This window comes from Callithrix jacchus, chromosome 6 (assembly GCF_049354715.1).
Source record: "Callithrix jacchus isolate 240 chromosome 6, calJac240_pri, whole genome shotgun sequence".
Lineage (NCBI taxonomy): Eukaryota > Metazoa > Chordata > Mammalia > Primates > Cebidae > Callithrix > Callithrix jacchus.
In genome coordinates, this window is record NC_133507.1 from 55,006,322 (window position 1) to 55,022,662 (window position 16,341).

At 38.4% G+C, this 16,341-nt stretch overlaps 1 protein-coding gene across 4 annotated transcripts in view; it reads left to right on the forward strand.

Moving 5' to 3' along the window:
• Window positions 1-16,329, forward strand: part of GPR155 (G protein-coupled receptor 155) — a 43,772-nt gene extending 27,443 nt beyond the window's left edge. For 2 of the 4 annotated variants that reach the window (XM_078327374.1, XM_017973400.4), the window contains exons 11-17: window positions 412-622; window positions 1,415-1,519; window positions 6,292-6,428; window positions 7,519-7,614; window positions 8,695-8,759; window positions 10,321-10,458; window positions 13,180-16,329. In XM_078327374.1, the coding sequence (XP_078183500.1) occupies window positions 412-622; window positions 1,415-1,519; window positions 6,292-6,428; window positions 7,519-7,614; window positions 8,695-8,759; window positions 10,321-10,458; window positions 13,180-13,225 (798 nt within the window). In that variant the 3' untranslated portion in view covers window positions 13,226-16,329. The remainder of the gene's footprint in view (window positions 1-411; window positions 623-1,414; window positions 1,520-6,291; window positions 6,429-7,518; window positions 7,615-8,694; window positions 8,760-10,320; window positions 10,459-13,179) is intronic. The other 2 variants (XM_078327373.1, XM_008998679.5) reach the window with 1 other exon arrangement.
• The last annotated feature ends 12 nt before the right edge of the window (window positions 16,330-16,341 follow it).

Consider the following 16,341-nt stretch of genomic DNA (forward strand, 5'->3'; position numbering starts at 1 on the left):
CTGGTTAGTGCTCAATAAATGTTAGCTATAATTATTTTTAATATCATTAACATAAAAACATCTCTAGTGACTGAAGTATGCATGAAGTATACGTGAAAGTGAACAGAAACTTAGAAGTAAAGAAAACATCTGAAAGAAATCATTTAGATGCCTTGTAAAGGAAACCAGTGGCTGCGCTGGTAACCAATTGCTGTACAATGAAAGAAACATCTAAAAACCTTGTGTGGCTACAAGCAAACTTAATTTCTCTCCAAGTAACTTATATTCCTTGCATACACTTACCTTTTTAGAAGGGCCGCTGTTCTAGAGTATGTAGAACAGTGGAGATATATTGTTCATCAAAAATGTACCCTAAGATTATCAAGATAAAGTTGTGAAAAGGGGCCTGGTATCTTTTTCTCATGTTGGCAGATGATCACCACAGCAGTCACCCTGTTCTGCAGCATCCTGATAGCCGGCGTATCGCTCATGTGCATGAACCGAACCACACAAGCAGGAAGCTATGAAGGTTTTGACCAGTCTCAGAGCCACAAAGTAGTGGAGCCTGGAAATACTGCTTTTGAGGAGAGTCCAGCACCAGTGAATGAACCAGAACTTTTTACAAGCTCTATTCCAGAAACAAGTATGATCATTTTAATTTTATTTTTAGAAAAATGAATAATTTTACAAGCAATTTTGTTGACTATGATGTAGATTCTTCACTTGACAAGTACTTTTGATATTCAAAGGAGTTCAAGAAAGTTTCCCTTAAACAGAACATTTAAGATACATGCTTCCCCTTCCCCTTCCCCTCCACTTCCCTTTCCCCTTCCCTCCCTCTTTCCTCCCCCTTCCCTCCCTCCCTTCCTTCCTTCCCTTCCCCTTCCCATTTCCCTTTCCCTTTCCCCTTCTCCTTCCTTCTCCCCTCCCTCCCTCCCTCCCTTTCTTCCTTCCTTCCTTCAACAGTCTTGCTCTGTCACCAGGCTGGAGTGTACTGGTACAGTCATTGCTCCCTGTAACCCTGGGCTCAAGCAATCCTCTCACCTCATCCTCCCAAGAAGCTGGACTATAGGCACATGCCAACATGCCCAGCTATTTTTTTAAAAGTGTTTTGTAAAGACAGAGTCTTGCTGTGTTGCCCAGGCTGGTCTTAGATTCCTAGCCTCAAGTGATCCTCCCACCACAGCCTCCCAAAGCAACAGGTGTAAGTTACCATGCCTGGCCACATTCACTACTCTATGAGATGAAGTTTTTTATATTTTGTGTAGGAGTGAGAACATTTGGATACTTTTAAATAGATACCATGTGAAAACTATTGAGACTGCATGGGAAGTGCATGTGAGTGGGTTTTGTTTTGTTTTCTTTGGCATGTCTTGAAATTGTCCATTTCTGTTGTAGTTGGGCTCTACTCTCACATACTATTTGATTGATATAGGTTGCTGCTCCTGCTCCATGGGAAATGGTGAATTGCACTGCTCATCAATAGAGCCAGTAGCAAACACAAGCTCCAGTGAGTCTGCGATTCCTTCATTTCAGAAAAGTAAGTGCCCCTGGACTATGGGGATGGGATTAAGGCACAGAATATTCCTTATTCTTATCCCTCAAAAGAACTCTACATAGAGTATCTACAAAAGCTAAAAACACCAAGAAAATAATATAGATTCTCAATTAAGAGCAAAAAAGTGCTGGCCGAGCACGGTGGCTCACGCCTGTAATCCCAGCACTTTGGGAGGCCAAGGTGGGCAGATCACCTGAGGTCAGGAGTTTGAGACCAGGCATGGTGGCAGGCGCCTGTAATCCCAGCTACTTGGGAGCCTGAGGCGGGAGAATCACTTGAACCTGAGAGACAGATGTTGTTGTGAGCTGAGTTTGCACCATTGCACTCCAGCCTGGGCAACAAGAGCAAAATTCTGTCTCAATTTAAAAAAGTACTAATAGGGGATAATTGTGCATAGATAGAATACTCACTTAAAATAATAAAGTTCTCACAAAGCAGTAATAGGTAGTATCATGCATGCATTTTCCAGTAAATTTAACCCAAGTGACAAATCCAGGAAGTTTGCCCTAAAGGGCGTTTTGGTGGGATGTGGGAAGAGGGAAGGCTTTTTCTTGTTTTAGAAGCTGAGACTTCTCCTCCAACTCTCATCTTCCAGGACCAGAACTAATTAATTAGTTCTAATTATATTTTGAACCTTTATGCTTTAAATATTGCCATTATTATAAAATAAGGAACAAACACCTTTTAAAGTCATAACCTTTTGACCAAGAGACTGAATTACATTTGTGGCCTAAATTTCAAATTTTTCAAAACAACTGAACATGCTTATGTGGAATTGCAATGCATTTTTCATTGATTATACTTTTTTATAATAAAACTGAAAAGGGAACCCCCAAAAATGCTCTTTTTGATAAGGCATATGTCAACAGTATTACTGCTAAAGGCATTATGTTTTTATATAAGAAATGTTGCGAGGATGATAAGAAACAATGTATGCAAGTCGCTTAGCATGGTATGTGGTGTACATAGTAAAATGCTCATTAAAATATGTAGTAGCAGTAGTAACTATTATTATTCAGATGGGATTTATATTTGGCTGCTATCTGTTGGCAAGGAATGAATCTCAAATAATAGTAGAATTCACATTTCCATAAGAAGGAGTGAAAACATATCAGCGATCAAGCATTCATTGACTTTTTTTTCTTTTACGAGAAACCCTTTCTGGCAGTTAAAATGTCTTTGTTTTATGTGTCTGCCTTTTTTCTAAAATTGTTTCTTTATATCAGAATTTCCAAGGTTTTCTTCTTTTTATTTTCTCCCTACACAATATACCTAATAGTAAAATCCATGAACAAATTCAACATGTAATCTGATTTGGCGGATTTCTTTTTCCCTCCCCAAATCTCCTTAGGCTTTGCTTATCTGTCTTTTCTTCATTAATAATGTTGATTTTCAGCTGAGCATAGTGGCTCACTCCTATAATCCTAGCACTTTGGGAGGCCAGGGTGGGAGGATTGTGCTTGAGCCTAGGAGTTCAAGACCAGCATGGGCAATATAGCCAGACCCTGTCTCTACAAAGAATCAAAAAATTAACTGAGTACAGTGGCTCATGCCTATGATCCAAGCTACTCAGGAGGCTGAGGTGGGATGATCGCTTGAGCCCAGGAGGCTGAGGCTGCAATAGGCCATGATCACATCTGAGCAGGAGAGGAAGACCCTGTCTCAAAAACAAACAAAAAGTTGATTCTTGAAAATTATCTTAAATTATAGGGGCTTGGATTTTCTGATGATATTTTATAAAAATTATATAGAATGAGAGCCATTGTATAGAGACTTCATCTAATCGTACAATTTAGTATCATTCCTAAACCTAAAAGAAAGTCCAGGAAATTAAACCATTGGCAAATTAGAATTTTTATAGTTGACAATGTAATTCATTCTCCTTGGCATAGAACAAAAGCAAAAATGTCACATTCAGATTGTTAAATGGCAACAATGTGTGAAAAAGCAAATGAAAGACAGATTTATTTTTATCCATTTTTGTAATATCTGTACTCTTTCTATATGTATATGTTAGATGAAGTCTTACTCTGTCACCCAAGCTGGAGTGCAGTGGCATGATCTTGGCTCACTGCAACCTCTGCCATCTGGGTTCAAGCAATTCTCCTGCCTCAGCCTCCCAAGTAGCTGGGATTACAGGCATCTGCCACCAAGTCCAGCTAAATTTTTTTGTATTTTTAATAGAGACAGTTTCACCATGTTGGCCAGGCTGATCGCAAACTCCTGACCTCAAGTGATCTGTCCAGCTCAGCCTCCCAAAGTGCTGGGATTACAGGCATGAGCCACTGCACCTGGCCAGTACACAATATTTTAAAACCAGATTTATTATACATAGGTATACTTCCAGAACTTTTCCACAAATATATATAAATAATTTTTATTAAAATAGGATCATATTACAGAGACAGTTTGGCAACCTACTTTCATTTTACTAAGCAACATTACGAAGCTACTTCCATGCTATCAGCAATTGTGCTAGACCATGTTTAACGGGTATACATGGCCTTTTCTAAACTGCTTTAGGAAATACAAATTTTTTTCTTTTAGGTTGAGGGCAAGAGCTATAGAATTGTGTTTTTTGTTGTTGTTGTTGTTTTTGAGTTGGAGTCTCACTCTGTTGCCCAGGCTGGAGTGCAGGGGCATGATCTCAGCTCACTGCAACCTCTGCCTCCTGGGTTCAAGCGATTTTCCTGCCTCAGCTTCCCAAGTAGCTGGGACTACAGGCATGTGCTACCATGACTGGCTAATTTTTGTATTTTTAGTAGAGATGGGGTTTCATTATGTTGGCCAGGCTGGTCTCAAACTCCTGACCTCATGATCTTCCCTCCTCGGCCTCCCAAAGTGCTGGAATTACAGGCATGAGCTACCGTGCCCAGCCAGAATTGTGGTTTTTAATCATTGACTTGTATAAGACCGTATGTTGGAGTAGACATCTATTTTGTAAAAAATATTTTTCTTTGCTTTTGCTCCTATAGATAGAGTGGAGCTGAGGTAGAAAAACAAAGACTCCCTGTGAAAAATACCTCACCTCTATTTTTGGCCAGAAAAGAGTCATGCCTGTGAGTTGTGTTTGGTTCCAGATGTGAACAAAACATGGCATGTAAATACTTTTATGGTTCTTCAAAGGTCTTTTTGAAGGCAAATATTTTTCAACTTTTACTTTTGGATTCAGTGGGTATATGTGCAGGTGTGCTACCTGAGTATATTGTGTCATGCTGAGGTTCGGAGTACAAATAAATGATCCCATCACCCCAAAGCATAGTACCCAGTAGTTTTTCAGCCCTTGCCCCCTCCCTTCTATCCTCCCAGTTCTTGTAGTCCCCAGTTTACATCGTTACCATCTTTAAGTCCATGAGTATCTAATATTTAGCTCCCACTTATAAGTGAGCACATGCGGTACTTGGCTTTCTGTTCTTGTGTGAATTCACTTAGGATTAGGGCCTCTGGATACATCCATGTTGCTGCAGAGGGCATTCTTTCTTTCTTTCTTTTTCTTTTTTTTTTTTTTTTTGGAGATAGGGTCTGGCTCTGCCATCCAGGCTGGAGTAAGCAGCTCACTGCAACCTTCACCTTCTGAGCTCAAGCCATCATCCCATCTCAGCCTACCAAGTAGCCAGGACCACAAGCACGTGCTATCATTCATGCCTAGCTAATTTTTGTTTAGTTTTGTGTTGTTTTTTAGAGACAGGGTTTTGCCATGTTGCCCAGGCTGGTCTCGAACTCCTGAGCTCAAGTGATCCGCCTGCCTTGGCCTCCCAAAGTGCTGGGACTATAGGCATGAACTACTGTGCCTGGCCTATCTCCTTATTTTAATGGCTACATAGTATTCCATGGTATATATGTATCGCATTTTCTTTATTCAGTCCACCATTGATTCAAACCTAGTTTGATTCAATGTCTTTGCTATCGTGAGTAGTGCTGTGATGAACATGCAATAGCATGTGCCTTGGTAGAACGATTTGTTTTCTTTTGGATATGTACCCAGTAATGGGATTGCTGTTCTTTGAGAGATCTCCAAACTGCTTTCCACAGTGACTGAACTAATTTACATTCCCACCAATGGTGTATATAAGCATTCCCTTTTCTCTGCAACCTCATCAGCATCTGTTGTTTTTTGACTTTTTAATAATGGCCCTTCTGACTAGTATGAAATGATATCTCATTGTGGTTTCGATTTGCATTTCTCTGATGATTAGTGATGTGGAGCTTTTTTTTAATGTTTGTTGGCCACTTGTATGTCTTCTTTGAGAAGCGTCTGTTCATGTCTTTTGCCCATTTTTAAATGGAGTTACTTGTTTTGTTTTGTTTTTTGTATTTTTAGTTGAGACGACATTTCACCATGTTGGCCAGGCTGGCCTTGTACTTATGACCTCAGGTGATCTGCCCACCTCAACCTTCCAAAGGGCTGGGATTACAGGCATGAGCCACCACACCTGGCCAAATTATGTGTGATTTTTAAAGGCCAAATTATATAACTCTTATTAGATAATTATATATATATATATAAAACATTGTTGAATAGTGTAAAAAAAAGAACTATTGTGTTCTACTTAGGTTTTTTGAGATAAAAACACTTCAACTAGAATTCTTCTAAAACAACATGAAGGAGCTTTCCTCCAATTTCATCTAAAAGATTATACTGATTCTTAGCTGAATGTGCTTTTCTGTTTTTTCTCTCAGGAAGTCATTGCACATTTAAAATGCATTTAGATAAAAAGCTCTGATTACAAATTGTTGTGCTTACTGTTTTATAGACAATCTTTGTGTGAGTCGCTGTAACTCCCAGAGCTGCATATTAGCTCAGGAAGAAGAACAGTATCTACAAAGTGGAGACCAGCAACTGACCCGACATGTGTTGCTGTGTTTACTTCTCATCATTGGCCTGTTTGCTGTAATTGCTTTTTCTGGTTTTGTTTTGGGGCCATTTCTTTACATTTTTGGGAAAGGTTTTATTCAGGCATCTGGGAAAATCTTAGTTTCTGCTTTCCAGAAGTGTGATAGCTACATCACCTGAATTCAAATCTTGAGTTAAATATTTGGGGGTGTGAGGGGAAGAGATGAATCATTCACATTACATTTCCTAGGCCTAAGGGCTCCAATAGCTTATTCTGCTTAGAATCATTTATTCATTCTATGCTCTGAACCTAGAATTTGGTAAAAGCAGATATTTCAGTAATGTACACATGGCCTCTTATTCCTAATATACCTGACGAAAATGGATAAATGCCTACATTAATCTCTCAGAAAAATGAAACCTCAGAGCCCGCTGGAAAAAAAAAGAAAACCAAAAAACCTCTTAGAACATATTCATTGGATAAGCTTTAAAAAATATTTTTCACTTATCAACATAACTGCTTCATACAATAGATGCTTACAAAATAGAGAAAAATAAAATACAGTACTTTATTTTTAGACTACATGCATTTCTTTGGTTACTAAATGTCCTATTTGTGAATTATCACAAATATTATTCTTTGAGATGGTTCAAGTATAACTTGTCCAGAGGTAGGAGAGGGACCAGATAACCTATGAAGGAACCCTTTGCACACTGGGATGCTCATGAGATAGTGTGATTATCAGCCACCGCCACTTTACGTGCTGTTTTAAGAACAAAAATCAAAAATAAGAAATGCTGCCAAGAATTGCTTAGTGATGTAATTGTTTTCATTGTGTAGAACTAAATTTAAAATCTGCCTGTCTTAGGCTAGTTGGCAATCTTGATACATTATGTAAGCTTCTGTATTATGGCTCATGTCTTCTTACTTCAATCTGATCAGAATAGATACTGTTTGAATGACATCTGTCAGGAGGAGAGGTTGAAACTTCTTGTTGAAAAGACAAAGCCTCTGTATTCTCTCAGTGTTTTTCCCTCTAGTCTTTTTCTCTGTATTATTAAGTAGGTAAGTTATTGTACTATGCTTTGGATGGAGAGGAATTATTAGCTTGCTTCATTTTAAAATACTCTTCTCCTTCCATTACAGAATCTTTCCAGTTGTTTATGGTGGCTATTCAACCAAGAGCCTGGAAGGCTTTATGTTGAGTTACAGTTTTTCTGTGCCGTTTTTAACTTTGGCCAGGTATTTATTTATGGAGAACTTTGAGGGGTTTTTGTTTTCCTGGATAGGTTGATTGGCCAGGGGTTGGGGGAAGTGGGGAGTGGATGAGAATGTTGTTTTCTTTCACATAAAAGGGTTTAGTTTGTTTGCCAGCTGCTGGTATGCATGACAGCTGACAGCTGCTGCCTGTCTTCTAGTAGAGAAGAACTATTATATTGCTTAAAGTCATCAGAATGCACACTGAGTGCTTCCATCAGAAAAATACCAGGTAGTAACTTTGGTGTGATCTTAATAAGTCACATCAGGGCTAGGCTCCTTGGCTCACAACTGTAATCCCAGCACTTTGGGAGGCCAAGGTGGGCAGGTCACTTGAGGCCAGGAGTTCAAGACCAGCCTAGCCAACATGGTGAAACCCCATCTTACAAAAAAAAAAAAATATATATATATATATATATATATATATATATATATATATATATATAAAAGCCAGATGTGGTAGCCCGTGCCTGTAATCCCAGCTACTGCAGAGGCTAAGGAATGAGAATCTCTTGAACCCAGAAGGTAGAGGTTGCAGTGAGCCGAGTTCGTGCCACTGCACTGCAGGCTGGACGACAGAGCGAGAAAAAAGTCACGTTGTCAAAATCCTTTAAACTCTTCCCCTAACCACTAGCCAGTTTCACTTTACATAAATTCTGTTCAATTACTGCATTATTATTAGATACTGCAACACTTGTTAATTATAATTTGTGACATTTCATAGAAAAATACTTTAGCACAGTGGGAAATGTTTTCTTTTGATAAAGGGGAAACAAAGACATATGTACCCTTAAATGTTTTCATTTTACTATCATCTATGTAAATGTGGCTGCTCAGCCCTGGGTTGTATCACTCATCATAATAAGTAGGACAGAATGACTGGGAAAGGCAGCAAAGTATCATATCTGCCTCTGAAGGGCCTGCTTCATGTTTGTATTTTAAAATGTTGCTCTCATCACTGTAAGTTTGCCTCCTCAAACACTAAATTTGGTGACTTCCTAAATTTCTCTGTTTTAAAATGTTATTGTTGAATTCAGAAAAAAATAACTTTGTTTTCTTCCCTAGGGATTTATTTCCTTTGGAATCTTTGGATTAGATAAACATTTAATCATCCTACCTTTCAAAAGAAGGTAAATTTTGAAATAAATCTGTACCTGCAAATGTGATGACAAAGCCATTCTATTAAGATACTTATAATGGGGCCAGGCCTGGTGGCTGCCTGTAATCCCAGTACTTTGGTAGGCCAAGATGGGCAGATTGCTTTAACTCGGGAGTTTGAGACCGGCCTGGGAACAAGGTGAAACCTTGTCTTTATAAAAAAAAAAAAAAAACAGCAAAAATTAGCCAGGTGTGGCGGCATGCTTCTGTAGTCCCAGCTACTCAGGAGGTTGAGACAGGAGAATGGCTTGAACCTGGGAGGCAGAGGTTGCAGTGAGCTGAGATTGTGCCACTGCACTCCAGCCTGGGTGACAGAGCAAGACCCTGTCTCTCTCTCTCTTGTGTGTGTGTGCATACGTCCTCCATCTCTCTCTCTCTCTCTCTCTCTCACACACACACACACACACACACAAACACACAGTAAGATACTGATGTTTTTAAACCTTTATTAACTGCTAGGACACCGCTAAATGCCACACAAAGGTTATAAACAATTGCAAAAAATAATTGCAGGAACTATTATAAATTCAGCATTATAATTTGCACTTTAACAAGAATTGATGGACATTGATTTCTATCTATGCCATTAACTACATAAAATTAAATGAAACTTGAAAATGTCTTTGGAAATGGAAGGAGTAGGTGGTGCGCCCCATGGTTTGTATTTGATTGTCTTTCTCCTTTGACAACACAATTTCTCTTTTAATCAAATTGACAACTTACAGGAAACTCAAGTTTTCTTTCTAAATTGTTGGTTTTTTATCAGCTTAGTGAAGGGTTTCTTTGAATTAAGATTAGGGATTTTCTTTATGAAAAATAACAAATAGTAATACTCCAACATGGGGGTAGGAGGAAGAGGTGGGGACAAATCTTTGTACTTCATGTGTTTTCAAAGTCCAAATTTGTAGAAACTGAAAGTGCTAAAGAAATGTATCTTACCAGCTCTATGAAAAGTGCCTAGTAAATGATAATGGTTCATTCTTCTTTATCATCACCATCAAGATGTAGTTGCTAGGTTCATAATCATTTCATGAAAGAGGAAAAGCATAATTGGAAAGTCACTGAATTTAGTTATCAGCTTCATAATGTTGATGGGGTAAAGTAATCAACAATTCTGTTGTCTAGGATGGCTGAAACAAAACTGCTCTGTCCTCCAGTTTTGGCACTCTGGTGTTTGTCTCTGTGGTACTAAAATAGGAAAGTGATTAAACAAAAGATTTGATCTCTAATTTATCTTGGCATTTCAAAACAGTAGAGTGTAGAGTAAGGAACATTTATTAGTAGAACCTGAAATGGGTTGAGCATGTCTGGAGGGTTTATAAAATGATTAAGTCTTCCACCCTAGTAAACTTCGAATAGGAAAATGGATGTAGAATGTTTATGCTTCTGAGACTAATGATGTCTGGGTATTGTAGATGACAGCTTTGGAGATCAACAGCTTTGGTAAAGCCATTTTGATGGGGTGATAAGGCAGGAAGAGTTCTCTCTCAGTGATTTTCTTTCCTTAAAAATGGCCTTAAATTTAATTTTCAGACTTGAATTCCTATGGAACAATAAAGAAACAGCAGAAAACAGGGATTCTCCTGTTTCAGAGGAAATAAGAATGACCTGTCAACAGTTTATCCATTATCACCGTGACCTCTGTATCCGAAACATTGTCAAAGAAAGAAGGTAAGCAAACTGCCAGTACAAGTTCTAGAAAATTATATTTTAAATGATTAATTTTGGATTGTAATGGGCTAAATGAGGTGGCTGTCACTGATTACATGATTATTTTTACACGTGCATGTAAAAGTTAAAGGAATTATGGTTAGTTTACAGTTTCATAAATGGCGTATAAAAAGTCATATTACTATGATTTTAATATTTTTAAAATGTCATTATCACTTTTGATTGCCATACATAATGTGAACACTTCAGTTTAGAATGAACCAAAATATCATGGAATATTAACACTCCTTTCAAGCTGGCCGGTAGTGTCTCTCACAAAACTTTGAGATATATTGGATTTAGAAGTGATGTTATATTCCCACCTCACCATTTCTTGACAAATGCAATTGTCAAGAAAATGAAATGAAATTTCTGCCTCTTAATTTTGTTGCTTATGTTTCAATTCAAGTTCTAATCTTCAGTCTGTGACATATTTGTTATTCTAATCCTTAATGTATGAAGTATATAGCAGGTTCTCTTTTAATTTTGGATGAGGAAAAAGAAATTTAAATGAAGTATACAGCAGGAAATTATGAACTTTGAATAAATACTATACTACCAGTATTGCTGGTTGTCATAAAAGAGAAAACAAAACAAAATACAAAGAACCAAATACTTTTCTGTCTATAACTGAAAATATGAAATGTATGAAAATTAGTATTAAGGATAATTTATTAACATATATTACGCCACTATATTTAACATATCTGTCATTATAATCAGAAGGTAGCCTGGTACAGAGAGTGGAAAAGGGGATGCAATGGGTGTGGACTAATACTAGAACTCAGCTCCTGAACTGCCTCTTGTTGGCTGTGTGACTACAGGCACGTGCCACCATGCCCAGCTAATTTTTGTATTTTTAGTAGAGACAGGGTTTTACCAGGTTGGCCAGACTGGTCTCAAACTCCTGATCTCAGGTGATCCACCCACCTCAGCCTCCCAAAGTGCTGCGATTACAGTCATGAGCCACCACGCCCGGCAAAACCCTGCTTTTTGAAATTAGAAAAGAGAACGCCATGTTAGCTCTTTCAGACCATTGTGATTGCCAGCTCTTGGGAAGGAAGTATAGCTCTTGCAATTTGCAGGGCTGCCAGGCTGCCTCAGTCCCATTTGGCTGCATGGACACCGGCTGGGAGCATGCTGGCCTATTCCCTGCCCCTTTCCAGGATCTATAGCCTGCACAGTGTCACATTCTCTGCCACTTTGTACAGTTCCGTGGGTTGCTTTTTTGTTTTTTTGAGACAGTCTCACTCCTGTCACCCATGCTGGAGTGAGGTGGCACAATCTCAGCTCACTGCACCCTCAACCTCCTGGGCTCAGGTGATTCTCACACCTCAGCCTTCTAAGAAGCTGGGACTACAGGTGTGTGCCACCATACCCAGCTAATTTTTTGTACTTTTTTAGTAGAGACAGAGTTTTGCCACATTGGCCAGGCTGGTCTCAAAGTCCTGAGCTCAAACAATCTGCCTACTTCGGCCTCCCCAAAAAAGTGCTGGGATTACAGTTGTGAGCCACTGTGCCTGGCCATGGGCTGTTATAGCTGCCTGATCACAGTCATCAGGAAACAAACATTCTGTTGGTGTCTGGAATAGAAGGTGTTAGGCTATAAATAAAAAAATCAACAAGCAAAAAGAAGCTAACATATACTATAATATTCAGGTTTTTGTTGAATATGGTGTTTCTAGTTGCAAGACATTAAGATAACATCACTAAATGAAATACTGATACTAAAATATTATAATCTTATGTACTTGAGAAAACTTTTCATGAGTATTAACCTTTTTTTCTAATTCTTATATAAACTCTAATGAATATTCATTTATGGTGAAATTTTTTAAAATTTTTATTACCTGTTTCTTCTTTCATCTTGATCTTCAATCCACCATTTCCCATGTCAAGCACTTTAGGTTTTATAGCCTGAGTGATGCTTGTGGACAGATTCATGTTGTCTAGCTACTATGTATTTGTGTGGAAATGTACAGCATTCATGTAATTAGATATTATTCCCTGTATCTCTCTGTCCTTTGTTATTTGTACATACTTAAGACATCCCATATTTGTATCAAGAAGACAGATTTTAAATACTCAAGAAGTAGATTCACAGAGCACACTTTAAAAATCTTAGATTTGTAGCAAGTTAGATCTCATTTATTCTGTCCTTGCTTCCTAATGAAGCAAATTTCTGACAAACACATCAGTAGGATTGTCTTGCCTGGTGAGGGCAAGAAGAAAGGCTACTTGTGGGCACTATGATGTATGTAGTGCCTACGTATACATGAGGTATATGGAGCTAAAAAGTTTGATTTGAATAGCTTAGTGAAAATATTAACAAGAGCTTGTAAAAAATATTTAGTGTTCCTGAGACAAATTACTTAGTATAACTAAAAGCATAAATCATAAAATATATAATATTCAGCTATGTACAGGACATATCTGATAATTAACAGAGCATTTTTTTGTAAGTACATTTATATTATCTATGACTTTTATTGGTAATGTTTAAGCATTTCTGTTTTTACAAGCGTTACTGGCATATTTTTTCCTCCAGTGGGTCTTCCTAGGGTCAGGAGATTTAACAAACCCTTTCTATTCAGAACAGTTTCCGTCCTGCCATGCTTTTAACTATCATGCTGTCTTTCCTTCTTTCCTTCTATTTTTCCTTGCTTGTCCTCTATCATGCAGTGCTGATACCAGATTTACAGAACATATGAGTGAATCATTCCTTTGACACAGGTGTGGTGCAAAGACTTCTGCTGGAACTTTCTGTGGCTGTGACCTGGTGAACTGGCTAATTGAAGTTGGCCTTGCCTCTGACCGTGGTGAAGCTGTGATATACGGAGACAGGCTGGTACAAGGGGGAGTCATCCAACATATTACCAACGAGTATGAATTCCGGGATGAGTACTTATTTTACAGATTTCTTCAACAGAGTCCTCCTGCTATTAATGCAAGCACTCTCCAACAGGAAAGATATAAAGAAATTGAGCATTCATCTCCACCCTCACATTCCCCTAAGACCTAAATTATGAAGGGGAGAACCCTACATGGGAATCATATTCTAGCCCCATATTCATTACTTTTTAGCTGGGTGACCTTGGGCCAGTTCCAGAGGCAACCTCTCTGAGCCTCAGTTGTCTTTTCTGTAAAATGTGGTAAGATGTGTTCCCACCACGTGCTCAGGGTCTGTGATTATATGTGTATGTAAAACACACAGGAAGCTGACTTACGAAAAAGAAAACCAAATTAAAGTTCTGATAATGAATATAATAATTATAGTCATCCTTCAGTATCCACAGGGGATTGGTTCCAGGACTCCTGAAGATCCCAAAATCTGAGGATGCTCAAGTCCCTTATATAAAATGGTGTAGGCCAGGCAAGGTGGCTCACGCCTATAATCCCAGCACTTTGGGAGGCCGAGGTGGGTGGATCACTTGAGGTCAGGAGTTCAAGACCAGCCTGGCCAACATGACAAAAACCTGTCTCTACTAAAAAATACAAAAAAATTAGCCAGGTGTGGTGGCAGGTACCTGTAGTCCCAGCTACTTGGGAGACTGAGGTGGGAGTACCCCTTGAGCCTGAGAGGGGTAGGTTGCAGTAAGCCAACACTGCATCACTGCATTCCAGCCTGGGTACAGAGCAAGACCCTGCCTCAAAAACAAAAAAACAAGCAAAAAAACCTTAGAAGCACCAGTTTTTTTAAAGTTTGTCTTTTCTTTTCTACCCAAATTACTAATCTATGCCATTAAGGAAAAGAAAAAGAACCTCCATAAATATTATCTCCACAATCCTTCTGCAGAAGTATAATCTGATCTTTAACTTTTATGCTACAAATAATAATTTGAGCAGATTAATTTGAATTTTATAAACAAAATTATTGCCATATGAGGTATCATTTCCGTATTTGAACAGCACATCATAATGCAGGATAACCCTTCTACTTTATTCCCTGCAGTTAGAAAAGAAAAAAACTATATAGTATATAGTTCAAGCCAATATTTAAAAATTCTAAACCTAGGCTAGGCATGGTGGCTCACACCTGTAATCCCAGAACTTTGGGAGGCTGAGGTTGGTGAATTGCTTGAGCCCAGGAGTTCAAGACCAGCCTGGCCAACCTGGTGAATTCCTGTCCCTACTAAAAAAAAAAAAAAAGCCAAGTGTGGTAGCATGTACCTATAATCTCAGCTTACTTGGGAGGCTGAGGCAAGAGAATTGCTTGAACCTGGAAGGAAGAGGTTGTAGTGAGCCAAGATCCTGCCATTGCACTTCAGCCTGGGTAACAAGAGTAAGACTCTGTCTCCCCACCACTCAAAAAAGTCTAAAGATTACATTTAGAATTTAGTCTTTTTTAAGTGTCCATGTATAAAAAAATATAATTTTTAAAATTACTAAATGTTGCCTTCTCTCTTAGTCTATTATTTCAGCTACTATAACAAAGTATCAAAAACTTGACAGTTTATAAACAACAGAAGCTTATTTCTCACAGTTCTGGAGGTCATGAAGCCCAAGATTAAGGCACCAACAGATCTCGTGTCTGGTGAGGGTGAAATTTCTGGCTCAGAGATGGTACCTTCTTGCTGTGTCCTCACATAGTAGATGGGAAGAACTGGTATCTTCAACCCCTTATAAGGGCATTAATTCCACTCATTAGGGCTCCACCCTCATGACCTAATAACCTCTCAAAGGCTCTACCTCCTAATACCAATACATTGAGGACTGGGTTCCAACATATGAATTCTGGGAGGACACAGACATTTAGACCATAGCATCCCCAGTTATCTGAGGTCAATTTAAAAGATCTTCAGTAAATTAAAAAGAGATCTATTCACATGTCCTTTGAACATCTTAATTATTAGATGTCAGTGCTGGTTTAACTTATTTTAAACATGTTTCAGATATTTATTTAATTATATTTTTAGTGTCTCATATGTAAAAGTTATTTATAAAATAATGTATAGGGTTAGAGGCATTGCCCTTTTAATGCAATAAATATACAATTTTTAAAAAACTCACATGGAGGCCAGGCTCAGTGGCTCATGCCTGTAATCCCAGCACTTTGGGAGGCTGAGGTGGACAGATCATCTGAGGTCAGGAGTTTGAGACCAGCCTGATCAACATGGAGAAACCCCATCTCTACTAAAAATACAAAATTAGCTGGGCATGGTGGCAATTCCAGCTACTCAGGAGGCTGAAGCAGGAGAATCACTTGTACCCAGGAGGCAGAGGCTGCAGTGAGCTGAGATCATGCCACTGCATTCCAGCCTGGGTGACAAGAGGGAAACTCCATCTCAAAAACAAGCAAGCAAACAACCCTGCATGGAAGCATATATTTATTAATAACAGATAAATTATACTTTAGTGTGCTATTAACCTGTACCAACTTTAAGTTGTGATTAGGGAATGGGGATGTTTTTAAGTAGAACTGTCTTGCTGTGCAACTTTCCTTTTTAAATATGACCACATTACGACTCTGAATGCTCAGGGGTAAGCCTAAGGCCTCATGGCTGTTACCAGGAGACTTTTATAGTTACAATAATAAAGATATTCATTATCATGCATGAGACGACTCAAACTCAAGTGAAGAATTTGTTTGTGAACAAGTCATAACTACTTATCTTCTGTTATTTGCACGAATGGAATCTGCAACATTTTTTTCCAAGGGAGACACTAAAAGAAAACCCTGGATCAGAGTGATGCAGTTTCAGATAATAAAGGCTTTTAAGAGACATTTTTAGAATTTAAAATATGCTAATTTTATTAAATGAAAATATTTGTAACTGTTAATTTCTCACTGACAAAGCAAGTTTCTCAATAAAATACGTATTTTAACTTGCATTGCTGACATCT